This window comes from Anomaloglossus baeobatrachus, chromosome 2 (assembly GCF_048569485.1).
Source record: "Anomaloglossus baeobatrachus isolate aAnoBae1 chromosome 2, aAnoBae1.hap1, whole genome shotgun sequence".
Taxonomy (NCBI): domain Eukaryota; kingdom Metazoa; phylum Chordata; class Amphibia; order Anura; family Aromobatidae; genus Anomaloglossus; species Anomaloglossus baeobatrachus.
The window spans coordinates 348,606,941-348,629,929 of NC_134354.1; the positions used below are offsets into that span (position 1 = coordinate 348,606,941).

The 22,989-nt window shown below is 49.8% G+C and overlaps 1 protein-coding gene across 1 annotated transcript in view; it reads right to left on the reverse strand.

Annotated features, from left to right (window-relative positions):
• Positions 1–22,989, reverse strand: part of LOC142291455 (uncharacterized) — a 53,252-nt gene that overhangs the window by 21,108 nt on the left and 9,155 nt on the right. The window contains exon 2 of the mRNA XM_075335995.1: positions 16,550–16,677. Within this exon, the coding sequence (XP_075192110.1) occupies positions 16,550–16,677 (128 nt within the window). The remainder of the gene's footprint in view (positions 1–16,549; positions 16,678–22,989) is intronic.

The following is a 22,989-nucleotide window of genomic DNA, read 5'->3' on the forward strand; positions in this document are numbered from 1 at the left end:
TAGCAGGAGGTTATTCCATTTAGTAAGTTAGCCTTTTCAGTTCAATAAATAGATGTTGCTACAACAATTTGTAACAAGGTGTCAGTAAAAAAAGCCTCTTTCCACCTGTGATTAGGATTTTGTCTTAATGGGTGGGCAAGCCAGGTGAAATATTGAGGAAGGGCTTCTGTTTTATTTTGATTCACCTTGTAGCCAAGGAGGACATGCAAGTTTGGGAGGGTAGTATGCAGTGGTTACACAATCAGTAATACCTCATCTGCAAATAAAGATCATTTGAATTCTCTGTCCTTTACCATCACTGAAAAACAATTTTTTTTGTTTAATTTTTATGACTTTTGACATATATGTACATCAAACGTCGCGTCTCTGCCTTTGATGCAGGCTCACATGTCGTGCACTTAACAGTCGCAGGTGAATCGGAGATCCGCCTGCTGCTGTTAACCAGTTAATTCCCACTGTCAATCTCTGACAGCGGAATTTAACACATGCCGGCAGGGAGGCGCGTCATTCTCCACTCCAAGGGGCGCTGATGGATTGTGAGGGTCAGCTGATGACTTCCGAGTCTGTCATGACGATTCCTCCTGTGAACACGGGTGTTCAGTGCTGATATATTGCTCTGTATAACACGATCATAACTTTAAGTCCCCTAAGGGCACTAGTAAATAGTTTTAAAAAAAAGTGTTAAAAATATTAAATAAATGCAAAACAAAACAAAAAAAAAAAAGTGCAAATTACCTTTCTTTTCTTCCATAGTAAAAAAAAATAAAAATTTAAAAAAAAACAAAACAAAACACCACTCACACATTTGGTACTGCTGCGTTCAGAAGTTTGATCTTTCAAAATCTAAAATAAATTACCGTATTTTTCGCTTTATAAGACGCACTTTTGTTCCCCCAAATTTTGGGGGAAAGTTGGGGGTGCATCTTATAATCCGAATATACGGGGGGGATGGGGGTGTATATAATGTATAATATATATATATATATATATATATATATATATATATATATATATATATATATATATATATATATATATATATATATATATATGTAAAATATATATTATATTATACATATTATATACACCCCCCCATATATTCGGATTATAAGACGCACCCCCAACTTTCCCCCAAAATTTGGGGGAACAAAATATATATATATATATGCGCGCTACCCCAGCGGCGATGGGCTGGGGTAGCGCGCATATTATATCTGCCTGCGCCCTCCTTTGATGACACATGCCTCCCCCCTGTATTAGATATGGCCCCCATGCTGCTGCCCATAGTAAAATAAAACACTCTTTACTCACCTCCTCCAGCGATGATCTCCCTGGTCTCCCTCCTGGTGCTGTGATCATGCACGCAGAGATGTCACTCTGCTATGCCGATCACATGACCGGCCGAGAACCAGGAAATGTAAGAAGCCGGAGCTCCACCCCAAGGAGGGAGTCACGAGACAGGACAGTGCTGGAGAAGGTAAGGAAAGAGTTTATTTTACTAAAAGCAGCAGCATGGGGGCGATATCAAACACAGGGTGCCATGTGCCAGCCACAGGGGGGCCGTGTGCCAGCCACAGGGGGCATGTGGCATTACTGGGGGACGTGTGCCAGCACAAGGGGGCTATATTCAATATAAGGTGGCCATATCCAGATTAAGGGGGCTAATTTTAGGATGGGGGGCTATGAGGGACATATACCCTATATGATTTGTTAGACGGACACTGGCATTATTATTATTATTATTATTATTATTTATTTATAGAGCACCATTGATTCCATGGTGCTGTACATGAGAAGGGGGTTACATACAAAATACATGTACAAGTTACAGTAGACAGACTAGTACAGAGGGAAGAGGGCCCTGCCCTTGCGGGCTTACATTCTATAGGATTATGGGGAGGAGACAGTAGGTGGGGTGTAGGTGGGGCGGCAGCTCCGCACGGTGGTGGGGCGGCAGCTCCGCACGGTGGTGGGGCGGCAGCTCCGCACGGTGGTGGGGCGGCAGCTCCGCACGGTGGTGGGGCGGCAGCTCCGCACGGTGGTGGGGCGGCAGCTCCGCACGGTGGTGGGGCGGCAGCTCCGCACGGTGGTGGGGCAGTGAGGTCATTCAAGGTTATAGGCATTTCTGAACAGATGAGTCTTTAGGTTCCATTTGAAGTTTATAAGACGCACCCCATTTATTAAAAAATTCTCTATTCCTTCACCAAATTTGGGGGTGCATCTTATAATCAGGTGTGTCTTATAAAGCGAAAAATACGGTAAATGGCATAAAGTGAGAAAAAAAAAAAAAAAAAAAAAAAATCAAACAAAAAACAAAATGCCAGAATTAATGTTTTACTATATAGTGGACATGGTAAATAATCTTCGCACTCAAAACACGAGGAATTGCAATTTTTTTGCAATTTCAACAAATTTTGATTTTTTTTTTATATTTTAACATTTTTATTGAATTTCAAGAAGCATAACCGAACGATGACATACATAAATGGGAAAGTGGTATAGTGGTACCATTAATAACATCAATCGAGAGTCACCTATTAAAAATACTCATACACCTCCGGTGACATCAGAAATTTGAAGCCAACCTGACACACCAAGGTAACTATTTTTTCCCTAAAACACAAGAGGAAAGAAGAACCTGAAAGAGAACAAAGGGAGGAAAGAGGGTATAAAGGAGAAAGCTGAGAAGAGCGGGATACCACGGGGACCCACCCAACCAGGTCCAAGACATAACTACTGCTACCAGAAAAGCCCCCTTCCAGGTAGAGATGAGCGAATATATTCAAGGAAAATTTAATTCTACTCGAATTATACAAAACTCCACATTTAAAGGAGTTGTCCCACATTAGCTTACCAAAAAATGTTGAGTTTATCTGTGCTGTATTGTCATATAAAACACCCCTACATTGTTATTTTTTGCTTTCTAACTTTTGTTCCTCTTGAATTATCCCTTTATTCTCTGCAGTTCTTTGTTTACATTTTGTTCCAGCAAAATGAACACTTCCTGTGCAAAACCTCAGTCAGAGCTGGCACCGCCCGGCCTCAGTTTCCAGCCCATCACTAGCCAAGGTAAAGTGGACAGCTGTGGTCTGGTATTCTCAGACTAGGGAGGTCCACTGTTTTTGGACACTCCCCAGCCTAAAAATAGCAGGCCACAGCCGCCCCAGAAGTGGCGCATCCATTATTTGTGCCAATCCTGGTGCTTCGCCCCAACTCATAGCGTGCCCTGGTGCGGTGGCAAACGGGGTAATATATGGGGTTGATGCCAGATGTGTAATGTCATCAAGCCCTGGGGTTCGTGATGTCAGGCATCTATCAGATACCCGACATCACCAACCCAGTCAGTAATAAAAAAAAATTAACAAAAAAAAAAGTTTTATTTGAAAAAACACTCCCCAAAACATTCCCTCTTTCACCAATTTATTGAAAAGAAAAAAAAATCCAGGTCCTGCGTAATCCAATAAGGGGGGCCCATGACAATCCATACCATAGTCAATGTCCCAGTCAATGAAGAACAGAATGTTCCCCATTGGCTGGGAGAGTAATGCAGTGACCTGAGCTAACATCAATAGCCCAGGTCACAGCAGGGGATGCAGAGCGCTGCTGCCAGGAGGTTAGATGAGATCATTACCTGCTGTGACGATCTTCGCTTCACTCCTGTCAACGCTGTCACTGCTTTCTATGCCCGCCGCGTTCTCAGCAGTATCGCCCGTGACGTCACCGCTAGTGACGTGAGAACGCAACGGGCATAGAAGGCAGTGACAGCGCTGACGTCAGGAGTGAAGGGAAGATCGTCACAGCAGGTAATGATCTCATCTAACATCCTGATGGCAGCGCTCGGCATCCCCGCGGCTGCCTGCACTGCAGGGTGAGAAGCTGCTGAGCCTGCAATGAAGGTAGCCCGGGGCTGGAGCGGGACAGACAGCACGTGCAATCCTGCTATCCTGAGCTGGGGGCCCGGTGCTGGCGGTGACACCGTGGGTGGGGAGAGTACGGGGTGCGGAGGAATGTGTGGGAGGGTGCAGGGAAAGGGGCGGGGACTCCACGCACTGTACCCACCCAGCACGGCGGCAACATGCTGTTCCAGATTTGCATGTCAACATGGTCCTGCCGATGTCGACATGAAATGACCGGAAGCAGCAAAATCGCGGCAGGAGCGGTCACATAACCGCTCTGAGCCGGGGGAAGAGGGGCTGACAGCAGGGCAGGTAAGTGATCACTATCTACTTACCTGCCCCAATGTAGCCCATTTATGAAAAAAATAATAATAATGAAAAAAAGTCAAAATAAGCCGGATAACACCTTTAAGCAAAAATGCAGCTTTTTCTTTAGAATTTGCAGTCGCCTTCCTACTTTGGCCACTTGGATAGCACCACACCCAACTAAAGATACCAACTTTGTGTTGGAAACTCCCCGATATTGTTGTTATTGCCATGCTCACACACCCCATTATTCTGCTCCTGGTTTCTAGTGGATATTGTTATTTATGAACTCCGGTGGTTTACGGAGCATTCTCTTGGTTTTGACCATCTACCTGGCCACTGCCGACAACCTGCACCACCAAACAGTTACTAACCTAGTGGCCGCAGCCCAGGGGTCCCTGTACAAAGATTAAAGGCCAGGGTAACTCCTCAGATCTGGTAAACGGATGCCAAGCCCGTTCGTGGTATCCATTATTAGAGTTGTCGGAAGACTATCAAAAGTGCCCCATTGCAGTATATCTGGCCTCTTTATGACTCCCATTTTCTGGTGGATCAGACAAAAAAGACCTAGTACAGTGGTTTCAATATCATGAAATCATTAAGTTCCCAAGTCCCTGCAGCCACTCCCTTTTCTGAACTCAAAGTTAACCTGCTAGCTAGATTTTCAAGTGGCCAATATTTTTTTCCTTTAGGGATAGCGGTCGCCTGTATTTCAGGCTTAGCCAACACGTGGGACTCATCATTTTCATACTGGCTTGGACTTTTTCCCCCCAAAACACTTATGCTCTAGAACTCTCCACAGTTGACCTTGAGCAAGTAGCTTTTGCAAAAAGTAAATAAACAGCCCTCTGCTAGAGGCGGTGTACTACTGAGGAGTGCTGCTCCGCTAGAGGCGGTGTACTACTGAGGAGTGCTGCTCCGCTAGAGGCGGTGTACTACTGAGGAGTGCTGCTCCGCTAGAGGCGGTGTACTACTGAGGAGTGCTGCTCCGCTAGAGGCGGTGTACTACTGAGGAGTGCTGCTCCGCTAGAGGCGGTGTACTACTGAGGAGTGCTGCTCCGCTAGAGGCGGTGTACTACTGAGGAGCGCTGCTCCGCTAAAGGCGGTGTACTACTGAGGAGTGCTGCTCCGCTAGAGGCGGTGTACTACTGAGGAGTGCTGCTCCGCTAGAGGCGGTGTACTACTGAGGAGTGCTGCTCCGCTAGAGGCGGTGTACTACTGAGGAGCGCTGCTCCGCTAGAGGCGGTGTACTACTGAGGAGCGCTGGTCCGCTAGAGGCGGTGTACTACTGAGGAGTGCTGCTCCGCTAGAGGCGGTGTACTACTGAGGAGTGCTGCTCCGCTAGAGGCGGTGTACTACTAAGGAGTGCTGCTCCGCTAGAGGCGGTGTACTACTAAGGAGTGCTGCTCCGCTAGAGGCGGTGTACTACTGAGGAGTGCTGCTCTGCTAGAGGTGGTGTACTACTGAGGAACACTGCTCCGCTAGTGGTGGTGTACTACTGAGGAGTGCTGCTCCGCTAGAGGCGGTGTATTACTGAGGAGTGCTGCTCCGCTAGAGGCGGTGTATTACTGAGGAGTGCTGCTCTGCTAGAGGTGGTGTATTACTGAGGAGCACTGCTCCGCTAGAGGCGGTGCACTACTGAGGAGCACTGCTCCACTAGAGGCGGTGCACTACTGAAGAGCACTGCAGGGGGCCACAGACTCACAATGGAATGACCAAGACCATCACCATCAGTTTAGTACTGTGACTGTCTGACTACATCAAGGACATGATAATACAGTCCCTATCTCCCTTGTCACAGTTGTCTGTGGCGATCCATCTTAATAGCAGTTTGCGTGACCATAGATGAGAACTTACTGCTGACTCTACACCTCCACCTAAGGACTCTGTACTTATTCCCTTACTGAAGAAGCCAGGCAGATTGGGGTGACTCACTCCCATCCTTGTTGGGCAAAGTGGTAAAAAACAATCTTGATAGCAACGGTGGCGAGTATGGATGTCAGATGGCTACCTGCCCAAGACAACCACTACCAGAAAAATACTAGCGCCTAGGTGGGTGCAGGGATGCCCACAGATGCACACAGTGATTTTCATATGAATCTGTAACATTATTATTCCCTAATTGGTTATCTTATCTCGAAAAATGTGTGTGGCTGATGGCCTTCATTATTGATTGCAGGTCCGTAGCGAATTTTGTTTATGCGAACGTGGCAAAATATTACTAAAATTATGTTTTCCTCTGAAAATCACTTCCATTAATGATCTACCGTATTTTTGGACTATAAGACGCACTTTTTTCCCAAATTTTTTTTGGGGAAAGTGGGGGGTGCGTCTTATAGTCCAATGGCTGTGGTGAAGGGGGATACGGTGGTGGTGGAGCGGGTCATCAGCGGCATGAGCAGGCTGTAGCAGCACCTACTGTGACCACGTGGGCCCGCTCATTTCATATGCACTGCATCCCGATGCCCATCATCTCTCAGTGCTGAAGCCGGTGTTGACAGATGGGTGGGATGATGGGCGCATACTAAACAGCCGACCCGTGTGATCACTGGCTCCTACAGCCTGGATGTGATAATGGGTGGCTATATCATCATCAGCGCGGGGGGCAGTGATTAAGTATCCTAACTGTCCACCGTTCCCTGCAGCATCGCGGTGTTCTCCTGTCTGCATGCCTGCTGAGGTGTGTGGGGAGCGGTGCGCACAGCGATGACGTCATTGCTGTATGCACAGCTCCACAAAGGTCAGCGGCGCTGCTACTGGCACAGACAGGAAGACGAGCGATGCTGCGTGGAGTGAGGAAAGGCGAGTATAAACATTTTTTTTTTTTGTGCCACAGGATAAGGGCCATATACCCGGATGGGGCTATATAGCAGGATTAGGGCACATATCAGGATGGGCGTATATAGCAGGATTGGGGCACATACCAGGATGGGGGCACATACAGGATGGAGGCACATACCAGGATGGGGGTATATAGCAGGATGGGGGCACATACCAGGATGAGGGACATTTATATACGATACAAGGATGGGGATCATATACAAGGCAGGAGGATCATTACCAGGATGGGGTACCTTACTAGAGAATTTGGGGACATTACCCCCATAACCGTGTCAGCAGCAGATCCTCGCCCCATAACAGTATGTCATGACCACATTTTTTGCTTAAAGAAGGGAATTTTGTTTACTTACCGTAAATTCCTTTTCTTCTAGCTCCAATTGGGAGACCCAGACAATTGGGTGTATAGCTATGCCTCCGGAGGCCACACAAAGCATTACACCAAAAGTGTAAAGCCCCTCCCCTTTAGGCTATACACCCCCCGTGCTGCTACGGGCTCATCAGTTTTGGTGCAAAAGCCAGAAGGAGGAAAAAATTATAAACTGGTTTAAAGTAAATTCAATCCGAAGGAATATCGGAGAACTGAAACCATTTAACATGAACAACATGTGTATACAAAAACAGGGGCGGGTGCTGGGTCTCCCAATTGGAGCTAGAAGAAAAGGAATTTACGGTAAGTAAACAAAATTCCCTTCTTTTTTGTCGCTCCTTATTGGGAGACCCAGACAATTGGGACGTCCAAAAGCAGTCCCTGGGTGGGTAAATAATACCTCATAATAGAGCCGTAACGGCTCCGTCCTACAGGTGGGCAACTGCCGCCTGAAGAACTCGCCTACCTAGGCTGGCATCTGCCGAAGCATAGGTATGCACCTGATAGTGTTTCGTGAAAGTGTGCAAGCTCGACCAGGTAGCTGCCTGACACACCTGCTGAGCCGTAGCCTGGTGTCGCAAGGCCCAGGACGCTCCCACGGCCCTGGTAGAATGGGCCTTCAGTCCTGAGGGAACCGGAAGCCCCGAGGAACGGTAAGCTTCGAGAATTGGTTCCTTGATCCACCGAGCCAGGGTTGATTTGGAAGCTTGTGTCCCTTTACGCTGGCCAGCGACAAGGACAAAGAGTGCATCCGAGCGGCGCAGGGGCGCCGTACGAGAAATGTAGAGTCTGAGTGCTCTCACCAGATCTAACAAGTGCAAATCCTTTTCACATTGGTGAACTGGATGAGGACAAAACGAGGGTAAGGAGATGTCCTGATTGAGATGAAAAGGGGATACCACCTTAGGGAGAAATTCCGGAACCGGACGCAGAACCACCTTGTCCTGGTGAAACACCAGGAAAGGAGCTTTGCATGATAACGCTGCCAACTCAGACACTCTCCGAAGTGAGGTGACTGCTACTAGAAAAACCACTTTCTGCGAAAGGCGTGCGAGCGAAATATCCCTCATTGGCTCGAACGGTGGTTTCTGAAGAACCATCAGCACCCTGTTCAGATCCCAGGGTTCTAACGGACGCTTGTAAGGAGGGACGATGTGACAAACCCCCTGCAGGAACGTGCGTACCTGTGGGAGTCTGGCCAGGCGCTTCTGAAAAAACACAGAGAGCGCAGAGACTTGTCCCTTAAGGGAGCCTAGCGACAAACCCTTTTCCAATCCGGATTGAAGGAAGGACAGAAAAGTGGGCAAGGCAAAAGGCCAGGGAGAAAACGCCTGAGCAGAGCACCACGACAGGAATATTTTCCACGTCCTGTGGTAGATCTTGGCGGACGTTGGTTTCCTAGCCTGTCTCATAGTGGCAATGACCTCTTGAGATAATCCTGAAGACGCTAGGATCCAGGACTCAATGGCCACACAGTCAGGTTGAGGGCCGCAGAATTCAGATGGAAAAACGGCCCTTGAGACAGCAAATCTGGTCGATCTGGCAGTGCCCACGGTTGGCCGACCGTGAGATGCCACAGATCCGGGTACCACGACCTCCTCGGCCAGTCTGGAGCGACGAGGATGGCGCGGCGGCAGTCGGCCCTGATCTTGCGTAACACTCTGGGCAACAGTGCCAGAGGAGGAAACACATAAGGAAGCTGAAACTGCGACCAATCCTGAACTAAGGCGTCTGCCGCCAGGGCTCTGTGATCTTGAGATCGAGCCATGAATGTTGGGACCTTGTTGTTGTGCCGTGACGCCATTAGGTCGACGTCCGGCATCCCCCAGCGGCAACAGATCTCCTGAAACACGTCCGGGTGAAGGGACCATTCCCCTGCGTCCATGCCCTGGCGACTGAGAAAGTCTGCTTCCCAGTTTTCTACGCCCGGGATGAGAACTGCGGAGATGGTGGATGCTGTGGCTTCCACCCACAGCAGAATCCGCCGGACTTCCTGGAAGGCTTGCCGACTGCGTGTCCCACCTTGGTGGTTGATGTAAGCCACCGCTGTGGAGTTGTCCGACTGAATTCGGATCTGTTTGCCTTCCAGCCACTGCTGGAACGCTTTCAGGGCAAGATACACTGCCCTGATCTCCAGAACATTGATCTGAAGTGAGGACTCTTGCTGAGTCCACGTACCCTGAGCCCTGTGGTGGAGAAAAACTGCTCCCCACCCTGACAGGCTCGCGTCCGTCGTGACCACCGCCCAGGATGGGGGTAGGAAGGATTTCCCCTTCGATAATGAGGTGGGAAGAAGCCACCACCGAAGGGAAGCTTTGGTTGCTTGAGAGAGGGAGACGTTCCTGTCTAGGGACGTCGGCATCCTGTCCCACTTGCGTAGGATGTCCCATTGAAGAGGACGCAGGTGAAACTGCGCGAAAGGGACTGCTTCCATTGCTGCCACCATCTTCCCCAGGAAGTGCATGAGGCGCCTTAAGGGGTGTGACCGACCTTGAAGGAGATTGTACCCCTGTCTGTAGTGAACGCTGTTTGTCCAGCGGAAGCTTCACTATCGCTGGAAGAGTATGAAACTCCATGCCAAGATATGTCAGCGATTGGACCGGTGTCAGATTTGACTTTGGAAAATTGATGATCCACCCGAAACTCTGGAGAATCTCCAGAGTAACGTTGAGGCTGTGTTGGCATGCCTCTTGAGAGGGTGCCTTGACCAGCAAATCGTCTAAGTAGGGTATCACTGAGTGACCCTGAGAGTGGAGGACCGCAACTACTGTAGCCATGACCTTGGTGAAAACCCTTGGGGCTGTCGCCAGGCCGAACGGCAGTGCCGCGAACTGAAGGTGTTCGTCTCCTATGGCGAAGCGCAGGAAGCGCTGATGCTCTGGAGCAATTGGTACGTGGAGATAAGCATCCTTGATATCGATCGATGCTAGGAAATCTCCTTGGGACATTGAGGCGATGATGGAGCGGAGGGATTCCATCCGGAACCGCCTGGTCCTTACGTGTTTGTTGAGCAGTTTTAGGTCCAAAACAGGACGGAAGGACCCGTCCTTCTTTGGAACCACAAACAGGTTGGAGTAGAAACCGTGACCCTGTTGCTGAAGAGGAACCGGGACCACCACTCCTTCTGCCTTCAGAAAGCCCACCGCCTGCAGCAGAGCCTTGGCTCGCTCGGGAGGCGGAGATGTTCTGAAGAATCGAGTCGGAGGACGAGAGCTGAACTCTATCCTGTAACCGTGAGACAAAATGTCTCTCACCCAACGGTCTTTTACTTGTGGCAGCCAGGTGTCGCAAAAGCGGGAGAGCCTGCCACCGACCGAGGATGCGGTGTGAGGAGGCCGTAAGTCATGAGGAAGCCGCCTTGGTAGCGGCACCTCCGGCGGTCTTTTTAGGGCGTGATTGAGACCGCCACGCGTCGGAGTTCCTCTGATCCTTCTGAGGCCTTTTGGACGAGGAGAATTGGGACCTGCCCGCACCCCGAAAGGACCGAAACCTCGACTGTCCCCTCCTCTGTTGGGGTGTTTTTGGTTTGGCCTGGGGTAAGGATGTTTCCTTTCCCTTGGATTGTTTGATGATTTCATCCAATCTCTCACCAAATAAACGGTCGCCAGAAAATGGCAAACCAGTTAAGCACTTTTTGGAAGCCGAATCTGCCTTCCATTCCCGCAGCCACAAGGCCCTGCGGACTGCCACCGAATTGGCGGATGCTACCGCCGTACGGCTCGCAGAGTCCAGGACAGCATTAATAGCGTAGGACGCAAATGCCGACGTTTGAGAGGTTATGGACGCCACCTGCGGCGCAGACGTACGTGTGAGTGCGTCAATTTGCGCCTGACCAGCTGAGATAGCTTGGAGTGCCCATACGGCTGCGAATGCTGGAGCAAAAGACGCGCCGATAGCTTCATAGATGGATTTCAACCAGAGCTCCATCTGTCTGTCAGTGGCATCCTTGAGTGAAGCTCCATCTTCCACTGCAACTATGGATCTAGCCGCCAGTCTGGAGATTGGAGGATCCACCTTGGGACACGGAGTCCAGCCCTTGACCACGTCAGGGGGGAAAGGGTAACGTGTATCCTTAAGGCGCTTGGAAAAACGCTTATCTGGACAAGCTCGGTGTTTCTGGACTGCCTCTCTGAAGTCAGAGTGGTCTAGAAACATACTCTGTGTACGCTTGGGAAACCTGAAACGGAATTTCTCCTGCTGAGAAGCTGACTCCTCCACTGGAGGAGCTGAGGGAGAAATATCCAACGTTTCATTGATGGACGCAATAAGATCATTCACTATGGCGTCCCCATCAGGAGTATCAAGGTTGAGAGCGGCTTCAGGATCAGAATCCTGATCAGCTACCTCTGCTTCATCATACAGAGAGTCCTCTCGCTGAGACCCTGAACATTGCGATGATGTCGAGGGGATTTCATAGCGAGCTCGCTTAGTCGGTCTGGGGCTGCGGTCCGTGTCAGAGACCTCACCCTGGGATCCATGAGACACCCCGGGAAGACATTGCTGTTCCAACTGAGGGGGACCAGGGGACAATGATTCCACAGTGCCCCTGGCTTGAGATGCCGGCCTGGACTGCAAGGCTTCTAATATCTTAGCCATAGTCTCAGAAAGTCTTTCAGTAAAAACTGCAAACTCCGTCCCTGTCACCTGGACAGCGTTAACAGGTGGATCTCCCTGGGTCACCCTTAGCAGAGACTCCGGCTGAGAAAGTGCCACAGGGGCCGAGCATTGCACACAATGAGGGTCAGTGGAACCTGCCGGCAGTATAGCCGTACATGCTGCACAGGCAGCATAGTAAGTCTGTCCCTTGCTATTTGTGGACGACATGCTGTTGTCTCCTCTGAGCAATACAGGAGGGGATATAGCCAAAAATCAACAGTGCACCATACAGTGTAAAGTATAGACTATAATCAATAAACTATAAATACACTTCTGCACTAGTGGGGCCAGCACCACAGGTGCTGCTTACCGCCCGCGCAAAGCGTTTGTGTGGGCACCAGAATTCCTGCCTGGGTCTCTTTGAGCTTGTCTGTCCTCTCCAGCGTTAGCAGAGCTGAGAGGAATGGCTGCCGGCGTCCTGAGGAGAGGAGGGAGCCGTGGGCGTGACCCAGAAAAGTGCGGGAACTGGTGCCCCACTGTGCAGAGTGAGGGGGGTGGAGTATGCAAAGCATGCTCCAGCCCTCAGTGCTGCCGTACTGTAGCCATGCCCTGTACAGCGTCCCGCCCTTCCCCTGACTGGCAGGGCTGAGGGCGGGAAGAAAAAGAGACTAGGCCGCAGAAGCCGGGACTCGAGTTATAAGCGCGGCCGCCGTATAAACGCGGTCGGCGCGGAAGTCCCCGGAGCACTAACAGTCCCAGCCGCGCCGCAGTGATACCCATGGCAGCGGCGGTCAGCGCGGCAGTCCCCCTACACAAACACACTCAGCGACGCTGAGTGTATAGTGGCACAAACGCAGTCAGCGCTGCTGTCCCCGGTGCACTAGCACACCCAGCAAAGCTGGAGTGTTGCTGTGCGCGGTCCCCACGGGGACACAGAGTACCTCCAAGTAGCAGGGCCATCATGTCCCTGAACGATACTCGGCTCCTATCCAGCAGGGTCCTCAGGAGCTGTGGATGGAGCACGGTCTCCTGTGCCTGGAGACCGATGGGATCCCACTTCGCCCAGAGCCCTAAGGGGGATGGGGAAGGAAAACAGCATGTGGGCTCCAGCCTCCGTACCCGCAATGGATACCTCAACCTTAACAAACACCGCCGACAAGAGTGGGGTGAGAAGGGAGCATGCTGGGGGCCCTGTCATGGGCCCTCTTTTCTTCCATCCGACATAGTCAGCAGCTGCTGCTGACTAAGCTGTGGAGCTATGCGTGGATGTCTGACCTCCTTCGCACAAAGCATAAAAACTGATGAGCCCGTAGCAGCACGGGGGGGTGTATAGCCTGAAGGGGAGGGGCTTTACACTTTTAGTGCAATGCTTTGTGTGGCCTCCGGAGGCATAGCTATACACCCAATTGTCTGGGTCTCCCAATAAGGAGCGACAAAGAAATTTCATTTTTCTATTTTCCTCCTCTAAAACCAGGGTGCATCTTATGCTCCGATGCGTCTAAGGCCCTGTGCGCACCGGAAAATGGAATTTTCTCAAGAAAATTCCGCAGGAATTCAAAGATTACCGCACCCGCGGTAAAAAAAACGCGGCAAACCGCACCCGAAAACTGCATGTGGTTTGGCCGCGGTATTGCCGCGGTACTGCCGCGTGCGGGTTGGTACATGTGCTTTATTGCATTCAATGCAATAAAGCACATTGAAAAAAAAAAAAAAAAAAGTCATTTCATTCTGAGATAGATAGAGAAATAGACAGAAGAATAGATAGAAGAATAGATAGACAGAGGAGAGGGATAGATAGAATGATAGATAGATAGATAGATAAATAGACAGACACAGGGATAGATAGGATAGATAGATAGTAGATAGATAGATAAATAGACAGACACAGGGATAGATAGAGGGATAGATAGATAGAGGACAGATCGCTGCATTTCTCACGGTCGGCAGTGAGTTCACATTACCGGCCGTGGGAAATGCCCTGTGGTTACCTCTGCTGGCTCGCTGCGAGGCTGCATTCAGCGCTGTGGGTCAGTCGCGGCTGGATGTAAGCAGCGCAGAAGCTGTGGATTACGTCGGAGCTTTGTTTCGGGAGGGGTTAATAAAAAGGGTGAACGAGGCTTATTTGTGTTTTATTTAAAATAAAGGATTTTTCGGTGTGTGTTTTTTCACTTTACTTACGGGTTGATCATGTCAGCTGTCACATAGACGCTGCCATGATCAAGCCTGGAGTTAATGGCGGCGATCTGCCGCCATTAACTCCTTACATTACCTTGCTGCCACTGCTACACAGCAGCAAGAAGAGCCGGGGACACGCCGATGCTGCCGCATAATGCATGCGACAGTCCCGGGGCAGCTGCGGCTGATATTCTCGGCTGCAGGAGGGGGAGTGAGGCGGGGGACATTAACCCTGCCCCTCTCCCTCCCCAGCCTGAGAATACCGGGCCGCCGCTGTGTGCTTACCTCGGCTGGACGGTAAATATACAGCGAAGCCCACGTGTTTTTTTTTTTATTTTTCCGTTTGCTTTCTATGTGTGTTCTATATGTCTGTGATGTATGTGTATGTTCTATGTCTGTGTGTGTTTGTGATGTGTGTGTCTGTGATCTGTGTGTTTACTCTGCTCCGCTTACTCTTCCTGTCATAATGACATCACTTCCCTGCAAAACTGCAGGCAGCGATGTACATTACCGCAGGTAAACCGCGAAATACCGCAGGGAATAACGCAGGAAAACGCAGTGAACGGCACAGAATTTGCTTCCTGCGTTATTCCCTGCGGGATTTCACGATTACATTGCAGTCAATGGAGTGAAATCCCGCAGCGATGTGCGGAAAAGAAGTGACATGCAATTGTTTTTGCTGCGGGAGTCCCGCAGCAAAACATGTAGCTGTCAAAATCCGCCCAGTGCACACAAGATTTTTTTTTCCCATAGGATTTGCTGGTGAATCACTGCAGAGATGTTATGAACCTGCAGTGAAACATGCAGCAAATCCGCGGCAAAATCCGGTAAGTGCGCACAGGGCCTAATAGTCCGAAAAATACGGTAGCTCTCACTCAGGATGTCGTGAAGTATATCACTAATGCTGGTTGGTACATTACAGTTTGAATCTCTGCTGTTTTTTGCCCTTGAAAATATGTCTATGGCCATGGCCTTGGTTACGTAACCTGGTTATTGGCTGGCACCAGGGTGATATTGTACTAGTGTTTCAGAGAAAGCATACTTTGAAAGCATATTGGGAACTATAGGGAGAGAACTAACTAGTCAGAGTCCGGTCACAGCAGCTACTCTGACCCCGCTCCCCTAGTCAGACAAGTCTCTCCTTGTGTGTTTATATGGAAAGATCTGTAACTGGGAGAAGCCAGGGAGCAGCCACATGGACTAGTTAGCCAAGATCCATAGTCCCTAGCGATCATTTGGGCAGAATGAATCAGATGACAGGTCCCTTGTGCCATCCAACCCAGCAGCATTCACATTTCAACATTCCCTTCCTAACTAGCAGTGTATAAAATAATTCTCGAAAATAAACGTGTAATAAAAGCATTTATTACCTCCGTTTTTTGGATGCATATTAGGGCCTTGACTAGTCGAAAAGGCACCGTTTCCCCAGACTAGTTGGCCCTCTTTGAATGTTCATGATTTCCATGAGCCGAAGACATACAGCTCTTGAAAATCTTGTGCAGTGTCAGTGTGCCTCTCAAGTCGGGTGTATACGTATTGCCTTCAGAAAGGTGCACTGCGCATGATCAGAAGCGCAGAAGCTGTTGTCCGATCATGCGCAGTGCACCTCTCTGAAGCCGGGAAGCGTACACCTGGCTTGAGAGGCACACCATTGTTGCGGAAATGACACACTCGCATGCGCCAGATTTCCAGGAGCTACGATGACACCGGCTCATGGGGTGTGATAATATGTAAAGAGGGCCGACTAGTCAAGGCACAGGTAATAAATCCTTATTTTACACAATGATTTTAAAGAATGAGGTCATACAGGAAAGGTTAGGAATAGGAAGGGCGTTTTGAAGTGCAAAGGTGAATATTGCTGGCTTGGAGGGCATAAGGGACCCGATTCACTGTAACATACATTTTCCTTCAAAACAAAGCTTCATTACATCTCCGGCAGGTGACGTCCATGTCTGTGACATGTAGGGCTCTGTGTTGGGCTCATTCCATACACAGTGGGTGCCAGCTGTCACCCACTTGCAATTGCCCAGATCAGATAAACCTTGGGTTGCAGCAGTTTAACCCCATAAGCGCAGCATTAATAGAAGCTGGGCAGTTACACTGTACTGTAGCAGTATTACAGTGTACTGTATCAGCGAGCAAATTCACATAGCTTCATGTCCCCTAATGAGATTAAAAATAAACTAAACATTTTAAAAAATAGCCTAAAATATCAACATGATATAAAAAAAGTTTAAAATATCCCCCATTTAACAAAATACAAGAACAAAAAGACCAAGATGGTCATCTAGACAACTAAGGCTACCTGAGACTTAGGCATCATAACACTAAGTAAAGCATAAAGTACATACCCCCCAGCCGTACTTACTGTGTGATCCCCTCCTTGGTGCACGTGTGTGTTCCACAATGACGCGCTCACCGCATAGGTCTCTCCCATTCATTTCATACACTGCGTCATCGGCATCACGAACATCCTCAAACTCCACAAACCCATAGCTTGAAAAACAAAAAGAAACATTTCATATTACCAAGAAAGGGGAAAAGACATAATATGGGCTGGTTGTCAAGCAGGGAGATTCTTAAAGGGGACCTCTGCTACTTGCCAATCGCTTCTTAAATGCTCAGGTCCCCCCTTGCTCCAGACACATTCACTTTCTGGACCGATGCCGTCCCGGTGATGTGAACGCTGCGTCTCCTGGAGGTCACATGACATTGTCTCAGGAGCACAGCACTATCTCAGCGCTGCCACATGGTTTACTAAGTGCTTACCGAACACCGCTCTAATGAGGTTATGGCTCGGTAACTGCTTGGTAAAGAACGTGGCAATGCTGGGTTACTGCAAAACGCAAGATCTCATCATATCACAGCACGGAGGGCCTTGGAGGGTTGTCGGATCCCACTATGCATGCCGGGAGACCACAACCCATAAGTTTGAACCTGAAAGTCTGGTTCTTTTTGTGAGGTAAAGCATTTCCCTGCCTGTATTTAAAAAAATGTTTTACCTCACAGAAATAATTTGTGATCCTGTGCTTGTAATGTATGTATACTCTTGTATCCTCCCCTACCCAGGAGATGTGGTATGATCAGACCATGTCCCTTTACGGTCAGACACTGCCTTCCACAGCACATAGCAGGGACACATATATAAGATTATCTCAGACCAAAAGATGTGGTGTGATCAGACCATGTCCCTGTACAGTCAGACACGGCCATTACACAGTACATAGCAGGGACACATATATAAGATTATCTTAGCCCAGGAGATGTGGTATGATCAGACCATGTCCCTGTACGGTCAGACACTGCCATTACACAGCACATAGCAGGGACACATATATAAGATTATCTCAGCACAGGAGATGTGGTATGATCAGACCATGTCCCTGTACGGTCAGACACGGCCATTACACAGTACATAGCAGGGACACATATATAAGAATATCTTAGCCCAGGAGATGTGGTATGATCAGATCATGTCCCTGTACAGTCAGACACGGCCATTACACAGTACATAGCAGGGACACATATATAAGATTATCTCAGCACAGTAGATATGGTATGATCAGACCATGTCCCTGTACGGTCAGACACGGCCATTACACAGTACATAGCAGGGACACATATATAAGATTATCTTAGCCCAGGAGATGTGGTATGATCAGACCATGTCCCTGTACAGTCAGACACGGCCATTACACAGTACATAGCAGGGGCACATATATAAGATTATCTCAGCACAGGACCATTTTATATAACACCCAATTGTGGAAATTATTATTAGTCCAAGATCTATTGATTAATTCATGCAGGGCTATAACCAGGCACACAATGGTGACCCTAGGTGCAGCGGTCAGGGAGCTGTGGGGAGGTCTACACACAAGTATTGCAGATCTTATTCTTCTTAGGCCGGGGCCACACGGGGCACTAGTGCGATCCTCGCATGACACTCTGCTCACGCTGGCAGCACAGCAGGTGCAGAGTGTCATGCGAGTGTCCCTGTGACTGAGGTCCGACCGTGCGAGCGGACCTCAGCTGCGGGGTGTGGGCCAGCTCTGAGAAGGGGCGGTGCAGCGCTGTGGAGGGGAGGGAAGGATTTATCTTCCTCTCTTCTCTGTAGCCGGCTATTGCCATTCTCGCTCTGCACGTGCAGTGCACTGCAAGTGCAGTGCGATTTTTCTCTTGCCCTATACACTTGAATGGGTGCGAGAGAAACAAGGATCGCATTACAGTCGCAGCATGCTGAGATTGTTTTCTCGGTCCGATTAGGGCTGAGAAAATAATCGCCCATGTGCGTTGACACATAGGTTCATATTGGTCCGAGTGGAATGCGATGTTTTATCACACTCCACTCGCACCGATTTTCATGCCGTGTGGCTTAGGCCTAACACACACTCGTCCACAGGAGCTGCCTGCTCTCATGTCATGTCTGCTTTAGGATTCCCCAGAAAATTACAATTCTGGAACATTTTTTCTTTCAACTCATTGTTGCAGCCTTCCTCTATTTCTACTGCTAAGCAAGTGTGAATAAATGACAACTGGGTGTTACCAGCTAGGGGCGTGTCACTGCACACTGTCCAATCACGGCAGTTTGTGTCAGCTATTGGTCATTTTCACAGTAGGGGCAGCTTCAGAAAATGTATTACATGGTGCCCATTAAATAAATGTCTAACCATGTAATTTAGGGTGCAAGTCACTCTGCAGAGCGGGGCTAACGCTGGCCAAGGCGGGGCTAACGCTGGCCAAGACGGGGCTAACGCTGGCCAAGGCGGGGCTAACGCTGGCCAAGACGGGGCTAACGCTGGCCAAGACGGGGCTAACGCTGGCCAAGACGGGGCTAACGCTGGCCAAGGCGGGGCTAACGCTGGCCAAGGTGCAAATAAAATTAAAGGGAATCTGTCACCACATTTGACCTTTTTACACTGTTAATATAGGAGTACAGGTTATAGGATGCTGACAATAGTCCTACCTATCTGTCTCATATCAGAGGCCTTGTGGATAAATCATCTTTTATCACTTTATGTAAATGACCTCTTCCAGGCTATGGGGCAGATGCTGCCTGCAAGATAAGGCTGCTTTCACAAATCACTTTTTTGGCATCAGGCACGATCCGGCACAAAAACTGATGCGACAGATCCGGCGAAAAAACTGATCAGTTGCATCAGTTTTTTCCATCAGTTCCTTCAGTTTTTTGACAGATCCGGTGTGATACTGAGCATGCTCAGTTCAAAAAAACGGATCTGGCGGCCAGATCCCTTTTTTGCCACATTACGCCAGATCCGGTGTCTATAGGCTTCCATTATAAAACACACCGTACGGTGATCCGTTTTTTTTTGCCGGACACAAAAACGTTCACTTTAACGTTTCATCCGGCTGCCGGACAAGTACATTTTGCAAAAACGGATGAAACGCAAGGCCATCCGGCACAATCCGGCGCTAATGAAAGTCTATGGGGGAAAAAAACGAATCCAGCGGCAACAAACGCTGGATCCGTTTTTTCATGTTTTTGCTGGATTGTGCCTGATAGCAAAAAACTGATGTGTGAAAGTAGCCTTTGCCCACGGGAGCTTGTACCTGCGGATATATCCGCAGGTACGGCCGCAGGTTTACCGCAGCTGCCTGCCGAAATCCGCAGCTTTTTTTAGCTGCGGTAGTACAGCGATATAGCTGCGGTAAACCTGCGGACTCTCATGCAATTTACCTGCGGACGTCCCGGCCTCTCTCTCCATAGTGGAGGGCCGGGATTTCTGCAGGTAATTGCGCAGGAATAATTGACATGCAGTTATGTGCGGCTGCGGGACATCCGCAGCATATTCCGCAGCCGCACATTCCGCAACGTGACACAGCACTCCCCATGTCCCATAGGATAACATAGGGAGTGTCTGTACATGCTGAAACCTGCAGATTTATCTGGAAAAACCAGATAAATCCGCAGGTTTTCCGCGGCAAAATCCGCAGAAGCAAGCTCCCGTGGGCACATAGCCTTAGGCTGCTTTCACACATCAGTTTTTTCCAATCAGGCACAATCCGGTTTGTGCCTGACGCAACGGATCCGACTCAGATTGTGTAAAAACGGATCCGTTTTTTTTTTAATGGAGAGAGAGACCCCATCACCGCACAAACGCCAGCACTATCGCCCCCATCATCACTGTACACGCAGGCACTACCGCACACATAATCTCCGCACATCCCTGCACTACCGCACGCATCATCTCCACATACCCCTGCACTACCGCACGCATCATCTCCACATACCCCTGCACTACCGCACGCATCATCTCCGCATACCCCTGCACTACCGCACGCATCATCTCCGCATACCCCTGCACTACCGCACGCATCATCTCCGCATACCCCTGCACTACCGCACGCATCATCTCCGCATACCCCTGCACTACCGCACGCATCATCTCCACATACCCCTGCACTACCGCACGCATCATCTCCGCATACCCCTGCACTACCGCACGCATCATCTCCGCATACCCCTGCACTACCGCACGCATCATCTCCGCATACCCCTGCACTACCGCACGCATCATCTCCGCATACCCCTGCACTACCGCACGCATCATCTCCGCATACCCCTGCACTACCGCACGCATCATCTCCGCACACCCCTGCAGTACCACACGCATCATCTCCGCACACCCATGCACTACCGCATGCATCATCACACACTCCTGCACTACCGCACGCATCATCTCCGTACACCCCTGCACTACCACACGCATCATCTCCGCACATCCCTGCACTACCGCACGCATCATCTCCGCACATCCCTGCACTACCGCACGCATCATCTTCACACACTCCTGCACTACCGCACGCATGATCACCGCACGCATGATCACCGCACACGCCCGGCACTAACTCAGTGACGTCCCCGCTGACAGCACGATTCACTTCAGTTGCTGCATGGAGCTGATAGTGAGCGGCGGTGTTCTACTGCCGCTCCTGTCAGCTTTATGTAGCAGAGCTGGATGCGTCGCGGGACCTCTGTGGATTACTTCGGACCTGGAGGGGTATTTGGGGATTTTAATAAAATGGTGAAAGAGGGTGTTTTTTTTGTCTTTTATTCCAAATAAAATTATTTTTTCGGGTGTATGTGTTTATTTACTTTCACTTACAGGTTAATCATGGAAGGTATCTCGGAGAGACGCCTGCCATGATTAACCCCTTATTACCCCGATTGCCACCGCACTAGGGCAATTCGGGATGAGCCGGGTAGAGTCCCGGGACTGTTGCATCTAATGGATGCGGCAATTCCAGGCGGCTGCTGGCTGATATTTTTATGCTGGGGGGCTCCCCATAACATGGAGCTCCCCATCCTGAGAATACCAGCCTTCAGCCGTGTGGCTTTATCTTGGCTGGTATCAAAATTGGGGGGGGCCGCACGCCGTTTTTTTTTAATTATTTATTTTTTTTGCTGCAAGAAATAGACCTGCCAACCGGCAGCTGTGATTGGTTGCAGTGAGACAGCTGTCACTCAGCATGGGGGCGTGTCTGCCTGCAACCAATCATAGGCGCCGGTGGGCCGGGAAAGCAGTGAATACGAGATTGAATAATGGGCGGCCGGCATTTTCAAATCAGGAGAAGCCGCCAGCAGTCTGACAGCCGTGCAGCACCGCGCCTGTGATCGGTGAGAGTGAGTGAATGAGTCAGTGAGTGACTGATTGATTGATTTTCTGACAGGCAATTAATTTATATCCCTTCTGGGCATGCTCAGAAGTAAAAACCGAATCCGGTACATGCCTCCGGCGTTTGATGCATGCCACCGGATTCGGCTCGCATAGACTTTCATTATGCACCATGCCACACAGCTATGCAATTTTTTTGCCGGTGGCAAAACACGTTCCTCTCTGCGTCCTGTGCGGCCGCCAGAGTGACGATTTTTGCCGCATCCGGCAAAAACCGGATCAAACGCAAGTACATGCGGCACAATCTGGTGCTAATAAAAGTCTATGAGGAAAAACCGCACCCGGCGGCAAAATAAAACGAATGCGTTTTTCCCGCAGAGCACCGGATTGTGCCGCACAGCAAAAACCTGATGTGTGAAAGCAGCCTTAGGCTAGTTTCACACTTGCGTTGAACGGCATCCGTTGCATTGCGTGACGGATGCAACGGATGTGTTGCATATAGTGGCACAACGGATCGTACAAAACAACGGAATCAGCTTCTTTTTTTTTTTTTTACAGTTTTACCAGCGTCAGACTATTGTGAACGATCAGCTGATCACCCGGCTGCCGGGCACTCAGCTGATCACTCACAGCAGCCGGTCGCCGGGTGATCAGCTGATCGCTCACAGCAGCCGGTCGCCGGGTGATCAGCTGATCGCTCACAGCAGCCGGTCGCCGGGTGAGCAGCTGATCGCTCGGTCACCGAGAATGTGTGCGGGTCAGAGTGCGGGGTGGGTGGAGCCGAGCCATGGCGCTGAGGACAGGTGAGTGCGTGTGCGCGCGCGTGCGTGCGTGTGCGTGTACATGCGGAGTGGAGAGCGGGAGGGGGCGGAGCCAAGCGGGGAAGTGTCGGGCTCCCTGCACACGTAGCCAGGGTAAATATCGGATAACTAGGCAAAGCACTTTGCTTGGTTATTTGATATTTACCTTGGTTACGGGTGCAGGGAGTCAGAGAGAGCATGCGCAGTGAAATCCTAAGAATTCCGCTGCTCAAAAAAACGTTACATGCTGCGTTCCTTCTGCCCGGCGGAAGCAACGCAGCGTCGGCCAGCGGAAGCAACGCCGGTCCTTTTGGCACAATCAGTCATCCATACAAATCTATGGGAAACAGTGGAATCCGTTAACGGATGCA